The sequence below is a fragment of the Cetorhinus maximus genome, chromosome 22 (genome assembly GCF_964194155.1).
Source record: "Cetorhinus maximus chromosome 22, sCetMax3.hap1.1, whole genome shotgun sequence".
Taxonomy (NCBI): domain Eukaryota; kingdom Metazoa; phylum Chordata; class Chondrichthyes; order Lamniformes; family Cetorhinidae; genus Cetorhinus; species Cetorhinus maximus.
This window is the reverse complement of record NC_135900.1, coordinates 48,220,415-48,237,479: the sequence shown is the minus strand read 5'-3', so window position 1 is coordinate 48,237,479 and position 17,065 is coordinate 48,220,415. Positions and strand designations below refer to the sequence as shown.

Below are 17,065 nucleotides of genomic sequence, written 5' to 3'. Positions count from 1 at the left end.
TGGTGGAGAGAGTAAATGTTTATGGCAGTGGATGGGGTATCGATCAAGTGGGCTGCTTTCTCCTGGATGGTGTTGAGCTTCTTGAGTGTTGTTGGAGCTGCACTCATCCAGGCAAGTGGAGGGTATTCCATCACACCCAATTTGTGCCTTGTAGATGGTGGACAGGGTTTAGGGAATCAGGAGATGTGTTACTCACTGAAGAATTCCCAGCCTAATGACTTCCTCTTGCAGCTACAGTATTTATGTGGCTGGTCCAGATAAGTTTCTGATCACTGGTTACTCCCAGAATGTTGATGGTGGGGGATTCAGTGATGGTAACGCCATTGAGTGTCAAGAAGAGATGGTTAGATTCTCTCTTATTGGAGATGGTCACTGCCTGGCACTTGTGTGGCATAAATGTTACTTGCCACTTATCAGCCCAAACCAGGTCCCGCTGCACATGAGTACAGACTGCTTCAGTATCTGAGGTATTGCGAATAGTACTGAATATTACGCAACCATCAGCAAAGGTTCCCACTTCTGACCTTATGATGGAAGGAAGGTCATTGATGAAGCTGAAGATGGTTGGGCTGAGGACACTATCCTGAGGAGCTCCTGCAGCGATGTCCTGGGGCTGAGATGATTGGCCTCCAACAACCACAACCATCTTGCTTTGTGCTAGGTATGACTCCAACCAGTGGAGAGTCTTCCCCCTGATGCCCGTTGACTTCAATTTTGCTCAGGCTCCTTGATGCTACACTAGGTCAAATGCCGCCTTGATGGCAAGGGCAGTCACTCTCACCTCACCTCTTGAGTTCAGCTAATTTGTTCTTCTTTGGACCAAGGCTGCGATAAGGTCAGGAGCTGTGGAGCCCTAGTAGAACTCAAACTGAGCATTGGTGAATCGGTTATTGCTGAGTCAGTGCTACTTGATAGCACTATTGATGACACTTTCCATCATTTTGCTGATGATTGAGACTAGACTGATAGTGTGGTAATTGGCTAGATTGGATTTATCCTTCTTTTTGTGGACAGTACATACACTGTTTGGTAAATGCCAGTGTTGTAACTATACTGGAACAGCTTGGCCAGGGGCACAGCTAGTTCTGGTGCACAAGTCTTGATATCACATGGAGTGAAACAAATTGGTTGAAGACTGACCTCAAAAAAAAATCTCTGCACCCATGCTCCTTTTTAAAATTAAACATGATTTAAATAACGAAAATGAAAAGTGAATTAAGTCATATTTACAAATTAAAGGAAGAGGATAGTTTATTTGTGCCTTAAAACAAATGAATCCCATAAAATAAAGCATTCTGATGTTTCCTGCTTTTCCAGGCTGAGTTTCTGTTCCATACTGTCAGTAATACACAAGATGTTACCTTCAAATTGTTGACTACTGCAATGCTATCATCCCCCTCCCCCAACCTTCATGCTTGAGAATTTCTGTGGCAGCATTTTTTCGCAAAACACAACTCGATTAGACAGGAATACAATGCTGACACAATCTGTAGCAGTGCATTTGAAAAACATTCCAAGAATACTACCAAGAAGGAAAGACTGCTTTATCTCACTGATAAGGCAGTTGCAAAGGTGATAATTTTCTCATTTGCCACCATCACACATTTTAATGAACTATATTCCAAACTTCACCATATCTGTGAATTTTAACAACTTCCATTTGCAACATGAGAGATTGAAATAGGAAATTATGAAGAAAACACCATGACTCTAGCACCTGTTTGTAAAAAATCTTCAATATGCACAGAGGGTTAGGGTGTGGATTGATTCCCCCAATTCATTGTACTATGAATGTCTGATCCCAGCCATTAGGGAAACCAGAATGTCAATGGCCGAGGATTGGGGGTTTATTTTATCTTTTGACTGGCATATGGTATTTGGAACACGAGGGCTGAGAAATTTCCTCAAAGATTCTTCCACTTCACTGCCATAGCTTCACTGGTAGTGTGGCAGAAGCCCTGTTTCCACAGCAGATCTGAAGTAGCTCCAAAGAATTTACTGGCCAATAGCTAAATAATGGAGAGTAAATAAAGGGTTACAAATTCAAATGTCCCTTTTTAGTGTAGGTGTTGTGATGTGTAACATGCCTGTGCTCATTCAGATTGCTGTGGGTAGCACACAAATTTGGTATACCCACTGCCCCTGAATGATTGCATCATCTGGCCAAATAGATCCCACACAGTTTTCTTCTTAATGTTACTGGCGACCTCTTCGTCCAACAGGGGAGCCTTGTTCAGAAACCACATGATGCAGCCAGCTACTACAAGCTTTCCATCTTAAAGGGAAGCTGCACAGGAGAATATTGGTGTAATTTAAATGATGGCAAAGCGAACACCAGGGTTCCAGGGTGACGGGTACAGTGCTGAAGGCATTAATGGTAGAGGTGGGCAGGAGAGACTCCATGGGTCTTTAGAGGCCAGGAGGCCCTCAAAAAGGTAGCGGGAGCAGATAGCCAGGGAATTCAACACTGGACCCAAGGATCTGGCAGCAGTGCTACAAGTCTAATAACTTCTTGTGGGTAGTCAAGGTCAGTCAATGTATCTTCATATGGCATGCCCCACCCACCACACCACCAATCTCCCATGCTGCTCAAAGCACCACAACCTCCAGAACTCAGGATTCAGGCCTAATATCTAGATTCTCAATCTCACCCTCACACAGCTTCCAATGCTACCAGTGTCATACCCTCCTCTTGATGCCCCCATTTATTCCCAGCTAGTCAACTGAGGCAGGTAATCACCCAAACACAGTGCAACACAATCACTGATTTTCTGCGCTTTCACCTTTCAGGAAAAGTTGGCACACATCGGAAGGGAGCAGAAAAGAACCTGCAGGGGACAAGGATGCCTGCATCTCCTAAACCGTATCGAGGAGGTGGTTCTCTTCTTCATAGATCCGTCTACGATAAGACCCCAGGCATCGAGCGTTGCTGAGAACATTGAGAGTGCAGGAATGTTCCTGCCTTATGCCCCTTCTCGGTTCCCTGGCATACTTCTTCCTGCTATTTGGCATAATGACTCCACGTGATATCAAGAAGCGGCTGAAGGCACTGGATAATGCAAAGGCTATGGGGCCTGACAATATTCCGGAAAAAGTACTTCAGAACTTGCAGCACCCCTAGCCAAGCTGTTCCAGTACAGCTACAACACTGGCATCTACCCAGCTTTGTGGAAAATTGCCCAGGTATGTCCTGTACACAAAAGGGAGGATAAATCCAACCCAACCAGTTACCACCCCATCAGTCTACTCTGAATCATCAGTAAAGTAATGGAGAGAGTCATCAACAGTGCTATCAAGCAGCACTTGCTTAGCAATAACCTGCTCACTGATGTCCAGTTTGGGTTCCGCAGGGCCACTCAGCTCCTGACCTCAATACAGCCTTGGTTCAAACATGGACAAAAGAGCTGAACTCCAGAGGTGAGGTGAGAGTGACTGCCCTTGACATCAAGGCAACATTTGACTGGGTGTGCCATCAAGGAGCCCTAGAAAAACTGGAGTCAATGGGAATCAGGGAGAAAACTGTCCGCTGGTTGGGGTCATACTTAGCACAAAGGAAGATCATTGTGGTCATTGTGGAGATCAGTCATCTCAGCTCCAGGAGATCACAGCAGGAGTTCCTCAGGGTAGTGTCCTCGGCCCAACCATCTTCAGCTGCTTCATCAATGACCTTCCTTCCATCGTAAGGTCAAAAGTGGGAATGTTCACTGATTATTGCACAATGTTCAGCACCATTCACGACTCCTCAGTTACTGAAGAAGTCCATGTCCAAATGCAGCAAGACCTGGACAATATGCAGGCTTGGACTGACAAGTGGCTAGTAACATTCACACCACACAAGTGCCAGGCAATGACATCTCCAACAAGAGAGAATCTAACCATCGCCCCTTAACATTCAATAGTATTACCATCATTGAATCCCCCACTATCAGCATCCTGGGGGTTACCATTGACCAGAAATTGAACTGGACTAACCATATAAATACTATGGCTACAAGATTAGGTCAGAGGCTAGGGATTCTGTGGCGAGTAACTCAGCTCCTGACTCCCCAAAGCCTGTCCACCATCTACAAGGTACAAGTCAGGAGTGTGATGAAATGCTCCCCACTTGCCTGAGTGAGTGCAGTTCCCACAACACTCAGTAAGCTTGGCACTGTCCAGGTCAAAGCAGCCCACTTGATTGGCATCACATCCACGAACATTCACTCCCTCCATCACCGACACACAGTAGTAGCAGTGTATACCATCTACAAGGTGCACTGTAGGAATTCACCAAGGCTCCTCAGACAGCACCTTCCAAACCCATGACCACTACCAGCTAAAAGGACAAGGGCAGCAGATAGATGGAAACTCCACCACTTGGAAGTTCCCCTTCAAGTCACTCATCATCCTGACTTGGAAATATATCGCCGTTCCTTCACTGTCACTGGGTCAAAATCCTGGAACTCCCTTCCTAACAGTACTGTGGGTGTACCTACACCACATGGATTGCAGTGGTTCAAGAAGGCAGCTCACCACCACCTTCTCAAGGGCAACTAGGGATGGGCAATAAATGCTGGCCCAGCCAGCAAAGCCCACATCCCGTGAATGAATAAAAAAATAAATAATATAATGAGCAAACTGCTGATGGTGTGACCATGGACCTGTTGCTTTCCATTTCACCCTACTTTCACCCCAACCATCCCCATTTGAGTTCCTACTTTTGACACCCAAAAATTGCCAACTTCCCAGCCACAGCAGCCCAGGGAGGAAGAGAAAGAGAAACTGCACAGTACTGATAAAGGGGTTCTATCACCTAATTTGACATGCAGCCACCAGCTCAGAAATGGCACTGCACATATCTTGGATGCAAGTATAGAGTTGGGATCATCATGTGGTGAGTCAGTCAGGCATGAGTGGGCTGCAGTCAGGCCAGGGAGAAAGGATTCCCCAGAAGGCGAGGTGGCAGGTGAGTTCTACTGCAGAGAGCTCATATGAGGACCTTGACGGGGCAGCATTCTGAAGGGTGCTGATGGTCATGTAAACCAAGATGCTGGGTGCTTTGGCTGGTCTGCTAGGCAACCTCTTGCATTGTCAAGGAACATGGAGGAGCCTGGCTTCAAGTTGACAGAGGGCACAGTGCAGCACTTGCTCTCTCCATAGCCTCTGCTGCATCCCCTATTATCCTGCTGACCCAGGGGCACTGCCATTGCTGCCCTGACACCATTTGCAGCCTTTGTGTGGACAGGTCACCTGTTCCTCTGAGAGGATGCAGCAGTGCTCTCTGGCAAATCCAGGATCTCATCACAACACCTCTATAAACACTTCAAAGTACTTCCAGGCACTTTGTGAAATAAAACATTCTTAAAAATTCCCTTCTCTGTAATTTAGAGAATAACATAGAGGCATGATATACTGATGGCAACACTGGGAACAACTGCACTGCAGCCAGGGCAGGGGGAAAGAATAGCAAAGGTGCAAGCTCATTACAAGGTGAGGTTGAACACTAATCCTGCTGCAGAACACTCAGATGATGACTTCAGTAGGGCAGGCTACAAAAGAAGGCTGATGGGCGCACACACAGAGTTGGGAAGCATGCCAACTAGCCTCTGTTCAATGACAAGGAGCATGGAAAAGTCCAGCATCAACTTGGCACAGGGCTTTGGGCAGAGTTTGGAGCCATACTTTCAAACATGGAACAGGTGGTCACATCTGTGAACACACCTATGGAGCCAACCTGGATGCAACATCTGATGACCAATGCCTGAACTTTCAGTACAGTACATGCAACATCCACTCGATGTCTGATTGCTGAAGTGATGGCTCGACTGATGTCCTGCAATCTCAGCTGCTGCTATGGAAGCTCAGATTGCTGCACCGTGACTTTGGAAGCAGTGTACAAAAGGGCTTCCAAGGTGTCACAGCCCTCTTGGAATCTATTCTCCAACAGATTAGTTCCATAAAAACTATTTGCAGATATGGCCCGCTGTCAAAACCTTTTTCCATCTTCTGTTTCCTCTTGTTTAGCTTTGTGTGGCCTCTACTCATTCTCCCAATCATGTTCAATACCAAGACGAAGGATAAATATTTGGTCACGCATGTCTGGAAGCATCTAATTTTGCACAAGTCTTTATGTCCTAAAAAATACTCTAGCACCAGCCAAACATTGTAGAATATTGAAACTTTTGATTGGTATGAAAAAGCACCCAAAACACATAGAATTACAGCAACAGCCAGAATAAATAAACAGTAACTAACCTGAAAGTAGTTAATGATCTCTTTGAGTGATACTGGTGGGCTATTCTTGAATGCGTGTTCAGTTTTGCGAGGGAAGGAGCAAGCGTAGGCTGAAATGTGGAGGTCCAAAATGACACGCTGGCAACAAATCAGCTTTGCACGCTGATTGGCACTATGGTCTGACTCTTCTGCAGACTTCCAGTCGACATTATGTGCAAGCGCATCGCTTTACCAATAATGCTATCCATCACACTTCACGTCAGAAGCGTGTGCATGACCAAGGACGCCATTTTAAAACCTTAAGGGGCCACAGAGTTCCCAAAATGAAGGCAGCTGCTAATGAGCTGAATTTTGCCTAAAATGAACTGAATGTCTCATTTTGGCATTAGATACCACTCAGTTTCACATTGGAGCCCAGAAAAGTAATTTCCAACTTTTAAGATAGAAATTCTTTAATATACATTTGAATGTGTATACTTATATAAATATAACATACTTATGTTATTACCTTAACATCTGAAAAGAAAACCCATGCGACTTTGTTTATTGAAAGCACATGAATGAGGCATACTGACTCAAATCTTCTGAGCTCTGGATTGTCAGAGACCAGATGTATGACGGAAGATGAGTGTCAGGACCCTGCAAAAGTCCGAATACACGGACTTCCGTGGGATTTTCTCAGGAAGTTTAAACTACTGATGGGCAATTCCCCACTCCCTGGGACCCACCACAAATGTCTCTGACTCTGAGCTCAAGTCAGAGACTTGGGACAGTTCCGTGCGACTTACTTTGATAGTTACCCAGGAAATGTTAGACAGTTTAAAACCTGGCCTAACACCTCAGTGACTGTACTGAACTGTATTAGTACCAAAGACTTGTCCTCCAGAACTTGCCACGCCCCTAGCCAAGATGTTCCAGTACAGCTATAACACTGGCATCTACCCAGCAATGTGGAAAATTGTCCAGGTATCTACTGTACACAAAAAGTAGGACAAATCCAACACGGTCAATTACCGCCCCAACAGTCAACTCTCTATCATCAGTACAGTGATGTACGGGGGTATCAACAGTGCTATCAAGTGGCAGTTGCTTAGCAATAACCTGCTCGCTGATGCTCAGTTTGGGTCACTCAGCTTCTGACCTCATTACAGCCTTGGTTCAAACATGGACAAAAGAGTGGTGAGGTGAGAGTGACTGCCCTTGACATCAATCCCACATTTGACTGAATGTGGCATCAAGAAGCTCGAGCAAAACTGGGAGTCAATGGGAATCAGGGGGAAAACTCTTTGCTGGTTGGAGTCATACGTAACACAATGGAAGATGGTTGTGGTTGTTGGAGGTTAGTTCCAGGGCAATGCTGCAGGAGTTTCTCAGGGTAGTGTCCTAGGCCCAACTATCTTCAGCTGCTTCATCAATGACCTCCCTTCCATCATAAGATCAGAAGTAGGGATGTTCACTGTTGATTGCACAATGTTCAGCACCATTCACAACTCCTCAGATACTGAAGCAATCCATGTCCAAATGCAGCAAGGCCTGGATAATATCCAGACTTGGGCTGACAAGTGGCAAGTAACATTCATGCCACACAAATGCCAAGCAATTACCATTTGCAACAAAAGAGAATCTAACCATTGCTCCTTGACATTCAATGGCAATACCATCACTGAATCCCCCACTATCAACATTCTGGGGGTTACCATTTGACCAGAAACTGAACTGGGCTAGCCATATAAATACTGTTGCTAAGAGCAGGTCAGAGGCTAGGACTCCTGTGGTGAGTAACTCAGCTCCTGACTCCCCAAAGCTTGTCCATCATCTACAAGGCACAAGTCAGGAGTTTGATGGAATACTCCCCACTTGCCTGGATGAGTGCAACTCCCACAACACTAAAGAAGCTCAACACCATCCAGGACAAAGCAGCCCACTTGAATGGCACCACATCCACAAACATTCACTCCCTCCACCACCAACGTACAGTGGCAGCAGTGTGTACCATCTACAAGATGCACTCCAGAAATTCACCAAGGCTCCTTAGTCAGCATCTTCCAAACCCACGACCGCTACCATCTATAAGGACAAGGGCAGCAGATACATGGGAACACCACCACCTGGAAATTCCCCTCCAAGCCACTCAGCATCCTGACTTGGAAATATATCTCCATTTCTTCAATGTTGCTGGGTTGGAATGCTGGAACTCCCTCCCTAACTGTACTGTGGTGTACCTACACCACATGGACTGCAGTGGTTCAAGAAGGCAGCTCATCACCACCTTCTCAAGGGAAATTAGAGATGGGCAATAATTGCTGGCCTAGCCAGCGATGCCCGCATCCCGCAAATGAATAAAAAAATACTCCACCACCAAAAATACTCCCCAAAATCACCATCACTCCACCTCACCCTGCCCACCCGCCTACCCACTCACCCACATTCAAAGACTGGACTTTTAAACTTACCAGAGTAAGGCAGCTAGCGCTGTAGAAAGCATGCATGTATTCTCTTCCTGTGACTCTATTGTGATCTGATGGGCTTCCCTGGGAGACGCTGCACTGTCCATTTCTGTTGCAGATAGGATCGGAAAATCCCAGAAGAAATGGGCAGTGACATCAGTCAGGAAAATCTTTGCGGCTGCAGCAATGCATGGAAGATTCAGGCCAATGAGAATGAGTGGTGTTCGCAAGATATCCATTTCATATAGAATGATGTAACAGTGTGACTTGGTGCTTTATACACATTCATCATCAGGGTTACAGTGGTGTCTCTCTCTCCTTTCAATGCTGGGAAAACATCCCACTCCACAAAAGCCTTTTCTTTCACTAAACGTACTTCCACCTCTTGCTGACCTGCATTTACTAGCATCACTAAAATTACTGGCCTGACAGAATTTGGGTTCAGGAAGGAAGTGGATGACAAAGGGAAGTGTTGCTGATCCTGATTCAGTTAAAGCTCCAGATAAATCAATCACAGTTCTTTTGTAAATGTTTCTCTTTGTTTGCTCATAGCAGTGCCTGGCTGGGAGATCGATCCTCAGTTCAGAGAGACTCCTGAACACATTGGATGAGTTGGCAACCTTAATGCTAAAGAAACACTTCCTTGAGGTCTCTGAAACAGATGTCCACTCAATAATTTTATTGTGTAGTGTAAATGCGTGCATACCCTTTTAAGTAGCAGCTGTGGTACTTAAAAGCTATCACTACATGTTACTTCCCGGCTTTTGTCATCAAACTCCACGGGCAGAATTTTACAGTCCTGACACGGCAGGGGTGGGGCCATAAAATGTGGTCAGCCATTCAAAAGTTCATGGACTTCGGCGGGACCGTAAAATCCTGCTGCCGTAAAATTCCGCCCCGCATTTCTTTAGTGTATGACCAGAGAATTCACGCTGTTAAATAACATTTATGCATTTATTCCTCTCAAGAAAGTTAATTTCTTCTTCTTGTTCTCCCCATTGCACAAATTTGTTTGCATCAAGGTAGAATGATTGAAGTTACTTACTAAAGGTCGGAGATCAGGATGGGCAAGTATATAACCGTTATTGGTATTCAGAAATGCGTAACCATGGACTCCAAGCTGCATGATAAATATATTAAAGGGAATAACAATTTAAAAAGCAATGTCACTACAGTGAAAATTATGTGCTCAAGTCAATGTTTCTTTTGCTTCTTTTTATTCTTTCATGGGGATGTGGGCATCGCTGGCGAGGCCAGTATTTGTTGCCCATTCCTTTTTGTTGAACTGAGGGCATTTAAGAGTCAACCAAATTGCTGTGGGTCTGTAGTCACATGTAGGCAAGATCAGGTAAGGATGGCAGATTTCCTTCTCTAAAGGACATTAGTGAACCCAATGGCTTTTTACAACAATTAATGTAGCTGTCTTGGTCACCATTACTGAGTCTAGTTTCATGTTTCAGGTTTATTAATTGAATTTAAATTCCACTCGCTGCCATGGTGGGATTTGAACCCATGTCCCCAGAGCATTAGGTTGGGCCTCTGGATTACTCACTGTTGTAGGGTGGCCAAGCTGTGCTATTAATGATAGAGTTGATCTGCAGACACTTCTTAGGTGAAAACATTAAGCTTATTTACAATAACCCAGCAGCAAGTACACATGTGCTTTCAGCTCCAACTCTATCTTGGCACAGGCTGCTGAGGTAGCCTGTGCTACTCTCCTATTGGTTACTACAAATCATGTGATCTTCCTTAACAAGTATTATTCTTAAAAGTACATTGCACACAAAATAATCACTACATTCCTCCCACTTTAATTCAGCTATACATATTATATTTACAAGTACATATTTTTCAAGACAACATAATATATACACTGGGTAAGGAATTTACAAGCTCAGTCTTTCAGGTGGTTTCCTGATACATGTGGAAAGTTGCAGTTTCACAACTTCAGATTCTTTGTCAGGAACCTCCTTTTCCGGAGTTGCCTGAAAATCAGGTGCTTCAGTGGACATTTGTAGCTCTGTATACTCAACTCTTACAGGAAAATCAGACATTTCAGTCCTGGGTTGAGTATCCTCAACAGGAAACGCAGACCCAGTCATGATCACTGGTGGAGCCATATCTTGGTGATTTTTCTCTCTCTTCCTTAAATGATCCACATGTTTCTTGCTGATCTGGCCTTCCACCTCCATGTGGTAAGATAGAGGGCCAGACACTGCACTTATTTCACCCAGTAACCACTTTGATCCTTCCCTGAAATCTTTCATGTATACCGGCTCTCCCAAGGTAAATTTCCTCTCACGACTATGCTAGTTATTTCCAGTTTTCTGACTTCCCTGACTCCTTTCCAACTTTCCCTCTAAATTCAGCATTATTAAGCTCAATCTTGTCCAGAGAAGGCGTTTCAACAATAACTCTGCAGATGTGACACCTGTTGTTGTGTAAGGGCTAATCCTGTAATGAAAAGAAAGCGTGGTAGCTTGGTTGCCAAGGAATCGCCAGTTAGCTTTCTCATGCCTGCCTTGAACGTTTTAATCACCCTTTTGGCCAGTCCGTTTGAGGAAGGGCGGTACGGTGCAGTTTTCACATGAGTGATACCATTGAGGCTGATAAGCTGTTGAAACTCAGCACTCGTAAATGCCGTGCTGTTATCAGAAATGACTATTCTGGTAGTCCGTGAATGGCAAAACTCTGACGTAGTTTCTCAATTGCAGCAGCCGATGTTGGTGACTTCACTTCACATACACCCAACCATTTTGAATGGGCATTGCAGTGAGCAGAAACATTGTTCCCAGGAAAGATCCAACGTTGTCAATGTGTAACCACACCCAGGGTCTACCTGGCCACTCCCATGGGTGTAATGGAACTGTCACTGGCAACTTTTGCAGTTGCTGACATTACACAGAGTGCTTCACTAAACTCTCGATTTCGCCATCCATCCCAGGCCACCATGGATGGCTGCGTACTATGGTCTTCATTCGGGAAAGCCCTGAATGTGCATGGTGTAGTTCAATTGAAAGTGGCTCCCTTCCCTTTAGAGGAACTATCACTCGTGCTCCTCACAATAAGATGCCATCCTAGCTGGTTATTTCATGTCTTCTGTTGAAGTATGGTTTCATTTTGTCAGATATGGGCTCCTGTGACCAACCATGTAGCGCTTGTTCCTGTACCTGAGATAGGACTGGATCCGACTTGTCCAGTCTCTGATCTGTCAAGCACATACCGGCGAGGAAACTAAGAAATTTAACAGTAAAACAAGTTCCTGTGGAACTGGGACGTGCTCATCATTTTCTTGTAAAGGCAAATGATTAAGGGCGTCGGTGTTTGCAGTTGGATTGCCAGGCTTATGTACAGAAGTGTATTTGTTTCCTGCCAGAATTAAAGCCTATTGTTGTATTCTTGCTGAGGCAATGGGTGGTATAGCCTTTTCCTCACTAAACAATCCTGGCAATGGTTTGTTGTCTGAAACAATTGTAAAATGGCAGCCGTGTACGTACTGGAGAAATTTCTTGACACCAAAGATGATGGATAGGCTTTCTTTTTCTATCTGTGAGTACCTCCTTTCTGCTGTGGTGAGCGTTCTTGATATGTAACCCATAGGCCTATCCGTGTCATCATCGATCCAATGAGAGAGTACTGCTCCCACTCCGCAGGGAGATGTGTCACATGCCAGCACCAATTCTTTGGTCTGGTCATAATGCACTAACAGATTGGACAAATGAACACTTGTTTCACCTTTATGAAAGCTTCTTTCTGTGACACCTCCCAAGACCAAAACTGGTTCTTTTTGAGTAGAGAATGCAGGGGGGCCAGCACTGTAGACAAATTGGGTAAGAACCGCCCATAATAGTTGATCATTTCTCAGAATGATTTGAGCTCTCAGGCGCTCTCTGGTGCAGGTGACTCTCTTATGACTCTCACTTTCTCCTCAACCGGGTGGAGGCCCCATGAATCAACCCAGTGACACAAATAGATCACCTCCGTCGCTTGGAACCTGCACTTATCTTTTTTTAAATGTACTCCAGCTTGCAAAAAACATTTTAAGACTTCTTCTAAGTTTGCCAAATGTTCTTTTTCAGTGAATTCTGTCACCAATACGTCATCTAAATAGACTACAACCAGGGGCAATTTGGACGGCTTTGGTCGGGTTTAAGGATGGGACTATGGGTGCTGCCCATTCTGAGAACTGAACAGGTTGTATAACTTCAAGTTACTCTAGTCTGTTCAGCTCAATGTTGACTTTTTCTCGCGAGGCATTGGCATCGGTCTCGCCTTCATGAAACGAGGGGTGGCTTCTGGATCCACATGAATCTTGGCCTGCAGGCCCTGGATTTTTCCCAGCTTGTCCTTGAAGATGGTGGTGTACTTTCGAAGTAGCTCTGGTAGCCCACTTGTTCTCAACTGGAAAATCTCAGCCCATTCTAACTTAATCTCCTTTAACTAATTTCATCCCAGGAGGCTTGGCTCTTCACCTGCTACCACCATCAAGCTTTACCAATTGACTTCCATATTGGACAGTTGCTCTGCTTATGCCTTTTGCTTAAATGCCTTCACCCATATATGTTTTTAGCTTGGCATCTGTTTCTTCTAAACTTACTTGATGTTCACCGTTGTTCAAATATCTGAAGGTATGGTCCCCAATTACTGTAGTGGAATCTCTCGTGTCCAATTCCATTCTAACAGGTTTGCCATTTACTTTCACTGTGACAAATATTGGTTCTGTCTTTCCAACTTCCAGACTAAACAACGAGTAAATGTCTGAATTTATTGTTTCAGGCTTTTCTACATTGTAGCTTTCATTGGGCTTCTTCTTTTGTTTAAAAGCCTGTTTGAATCTTTCCTTGCACTGCCTTATCATATGTCCATTTCTGTGGCAATAGTAGCATTCGATTTTTTTAAACTGCCAATTGCTAGAAGATTGATTGTTTCCACCTCTTTTAAAATTATTCTTTGATTTCACTGCTAAGTTATTTTTCTTTATTCTTCGGCTAGCTGTGAAGTCACCAATGTCAGCTGCTACATTCAGGAACTACGTCAGAGTTTTGCCATGCACGGACTACCAGAAGTAGCCGTTTCTGATAGCGGCATGGCATTTACGAGTGCTGAGTTTCAATGGTTTATCAGCCTCAAAGGTATCACTCATGTGAAAACTGCACCGTACCGCCCTTCCTCAAATGGACTGGCCGAAAGGGCGGTTCAAACATTCAAAGCTGGCATGAAAAAGCTGACTGGTGATTCCTTGGCAACCAAGCTAGCACGCTTCCTTTTTCATTACAGGACTACCCCCCACACAACAACAGGTGTCACATCTGCGGAATTATTGATGAAACACCGTCTCAGGACAAGATTGAGCTTAATAATGCTGAATTTAGAGGGGAAGGTGGAAAGGAGTCAGGGAAGTCAGAAAACTAGACATGACTGGCATTGTTGTGAGAGGAAATTTACTGTGGGAGAGCCAGTATGTGTGAAAAATTTCAGGGAAGGACCAAAGTGATTACCAGGTGAAATAAATGCAGTGACTGAACCTCTACCTTACCACATGGAGGTGGAAGGCTGGATCATCTGTAAACATATGGACCATTTAAGGAAGAGAGAGACAAATCACCAAGATATGGTTCCACCAGTGATCATGACCAGGTCTGCATTTCCTATTGAGGATACTCAACCCAGGACCGACATGTCTGATGTTCCTGTAAGAGTTGAGGATGCAGGGCTACAAGTGCTCACCAAAGCACCGGATTTTCAGGCAACTTCAGAAAAGGAGGTACCTGACAAAGTATTTTAAGTTGTGCAGCTGCAATGTTCCACACGTACCTGGAAACCACCTGAAAGACTGAACTTGTAAATTCCTTACCCAGTATAAATATTATGTTGCCTTGAAAAATATATACTTGTAAAATAATATGTAGCAGAGTTAAAGGGGGAGGAATGTAGTAATTATGATTTTATTTAGTGTGCAATGTATCTTTAAGAATAATACTTGTCATGGAAGATCACATGAACTGTAGTAACCAATAGGACAGTAGCAGGGGCTACCTCAGCAGTCAGTGCAGAAATGGAGTTGGGGTTGAAAACACATGTGTAGTCGCTGCTGAGCATATTATGAATAAACTTAATGTTTCCACCCAAGAAGTACCCGCAGATCAACTCCATCATTAATAGCCCAACTCGGTCACCCTACAAAGAAAATAAAGGGCAGGATAGAAAGTGACAAAATGAATTAGAAAATAGATCATTTGGAATGGAAGTGCGACTCAGTTAACTTTAGTAGGCATGAAAGGGGCAAGTGCTTCTATGAAAGGGGAAAATTGACTGTTGAGATAAATTTTGCGTAAGCTGGACCTGATTGGTCTGTTCAGAAACCCAAGTAACCAAAATGTAATATTAGTTTTCCTTTTCCTGAATAAAAATCCATGACTTGTGAAATATAGGTTTTATTCGGGATTTGTTGACCAAAGGCTATTCCAGTCAGGCTGATGGCAGTATATTTGGAATTGTGGACACTTTACAAAGTGACAGTGAAAACAGCTTTTGAGAAGCTGTCCTCTAAGAGAGGCTTAGGCCAGGCTGCTAGGAAAATTCTCTTTTCTTACATTAAACAAATTCTATAACCTGTTGCTCAAAATTAAAAGTCTAATAATTATGGAGATAAAAATGTGAGGACTTTTGAAGGCTCATAAAAGGATTATTAAACGGTTGCAGCCTTTGGAAAGGCTGTTGGAGAGAGCAAATGACGGGAGAGGACAAAAGGCTGTACAATCAAATATAGCGACACGAAATTGTGTCTTTTGGCCAAATTCAGAGTAGTGCTATCCTGACCACATTTGATAGTTGGCAAAGCCAATGTGCTACTGCATGAGGTAGATATGAAGAGAGTGGCCCTGTCTGGGGTTGTAGGGAACCATCTTCAGCATAAAGCAGTGCACCTTGTTTGACAGAAGTTGCAACTGGCTGAAGAAGTATCTATTTATGGAGAGATGTGGGAGAAAATGGCACACTTTAAGGAATCTAGCAAGACAACACTACCCAACAATACCATATACCAAAACAAAAGCAAAATATTGCGGATGCTGGAAATCTGAAATAAAAGCAGGAAATGCTGGAAAAGCTCAGCAAGTCTGGCAGCATCTGTGGAGAAACAGGGTTAATGTTTTGAATCCATATGAATCTCCTTCAGGTGCTGTCAGAACTGTTGAGTTTTTCCAGCACTTCTGTTTTAATTTAATACCATGTACCAGGTAGTTTCCTAAGATTCCATGCCACATGATGTTTCTGAATCAACTGCTTAATTATGCAAAGCTTTCATGCAACCTCTCAGTTCTTTCATTGCATCATGTGCATATCCATATCTCAGCAGGGCACATAGCCAAGATGCAACGTACAATTGAAACCCTTGCTATATTTATATCTTTCAAGGGCTTCACAAACCATTGCAACTAAAACATGCCCATTTATTGACATGCAGGACCTCAAGTTGCCAACTGGTTGCAAATATCCCACATGAAGTAGCAAAATGCAAAATATCATTAGCCATTGCGGCAGTAGAGGAAGAATGAGTGAATCAGTGCTCTGTGAATGATTGAATATTCGCTAAACCACACAGAACACTGGATAGAGCCACTGACACCTGAGTTTCTTGTCAATTAAATGCATTAACAGTGTGAGAAGGACAAGTGTATAAAACTGCATCCGCTTTCTGAATGGCAGCTGAAATACATAATTCTATGGAGCACTGCTTACATTTATTTATTGCTGAATTAACAAATCTGACACTATAATTATTTCTGGGGGCATTCAAAAAAATGATGTGATTTGTTAACTAATTTGTGCTTTATTTACAAATAATTTGTATGTGCTATTCTGATCAGAACTTCAAACAAGCATGACATCTTGTCATCACTGATGAAAAGCATTAATGCAGTTTCGGACTTACCTTATACCTTGGAGCTAATTTTAACAGCTCTTTCAGTGGAACATCTGAACCTACAACCCCTAGGAGAATTCCGTGTGCTCTCTACAGGGAAAAAGAGAGTGTGAGAGAGCAGATTCAGTCACAAATAAACAAAGGTATTTGAAGCTTTTCATTATTTTTATTGCTCCTTATTGCTCCCATTATAATTGACAGTAATTACATTGAGTGTGAAAACTTCAAAATGGGAGTACAGTACATAATAAATGGTCCACAGACAGATAAGAAAGTTATTTGCAATTATGCATCAAGATTAAAATACTACAAATTGGTCATAAATAAGGTTTCTGTAAATCATACAACTATAACTGCACGGCTCTGAACTTTTAATTTTACCATTGCTATAACATCTAGCAATGACGGTTACCTGTTTTATAGAGGCATGAACATGGACTACCACAAAGCAGACAGAAAATGGGGTGTCTGATGGCACAAT

At 43.6% G+C, this 17,065-nt stretch overlaps 1 protein-coding gene across 2 annotated transcripts in view; it reads right to left on the bottom strand.

Annotated features, from left to right (window-relative positions):
• cacna2d4a (calcium channel, voltage-dependent, alpha 2/delta subunit 4a) overlaps positions 1-17,065 on the bottom strand; it is a 718,409-nt gene that overhangs the window by 433,368 nt on the left and 267,976 nt on the right. For both annotated transcript variants that reach the window (XM_078568258.1, XM_078568257.1), the window contains exons 15-16: positions 16,594-16,674; positions 9,706-9,780 (exon numbers count right to left, since the gene is read on the bottom strand). In XM_078568258.1, coding sequence (XP_078424384.1) covers positions 9,706-9,780; positions 16,594-16,674 — 156 coding nt within the window. The remainder of the gene's footprint in view (positions 1-9,705; positions 9,781-16,593; positions 16,675-17,065) is intronic.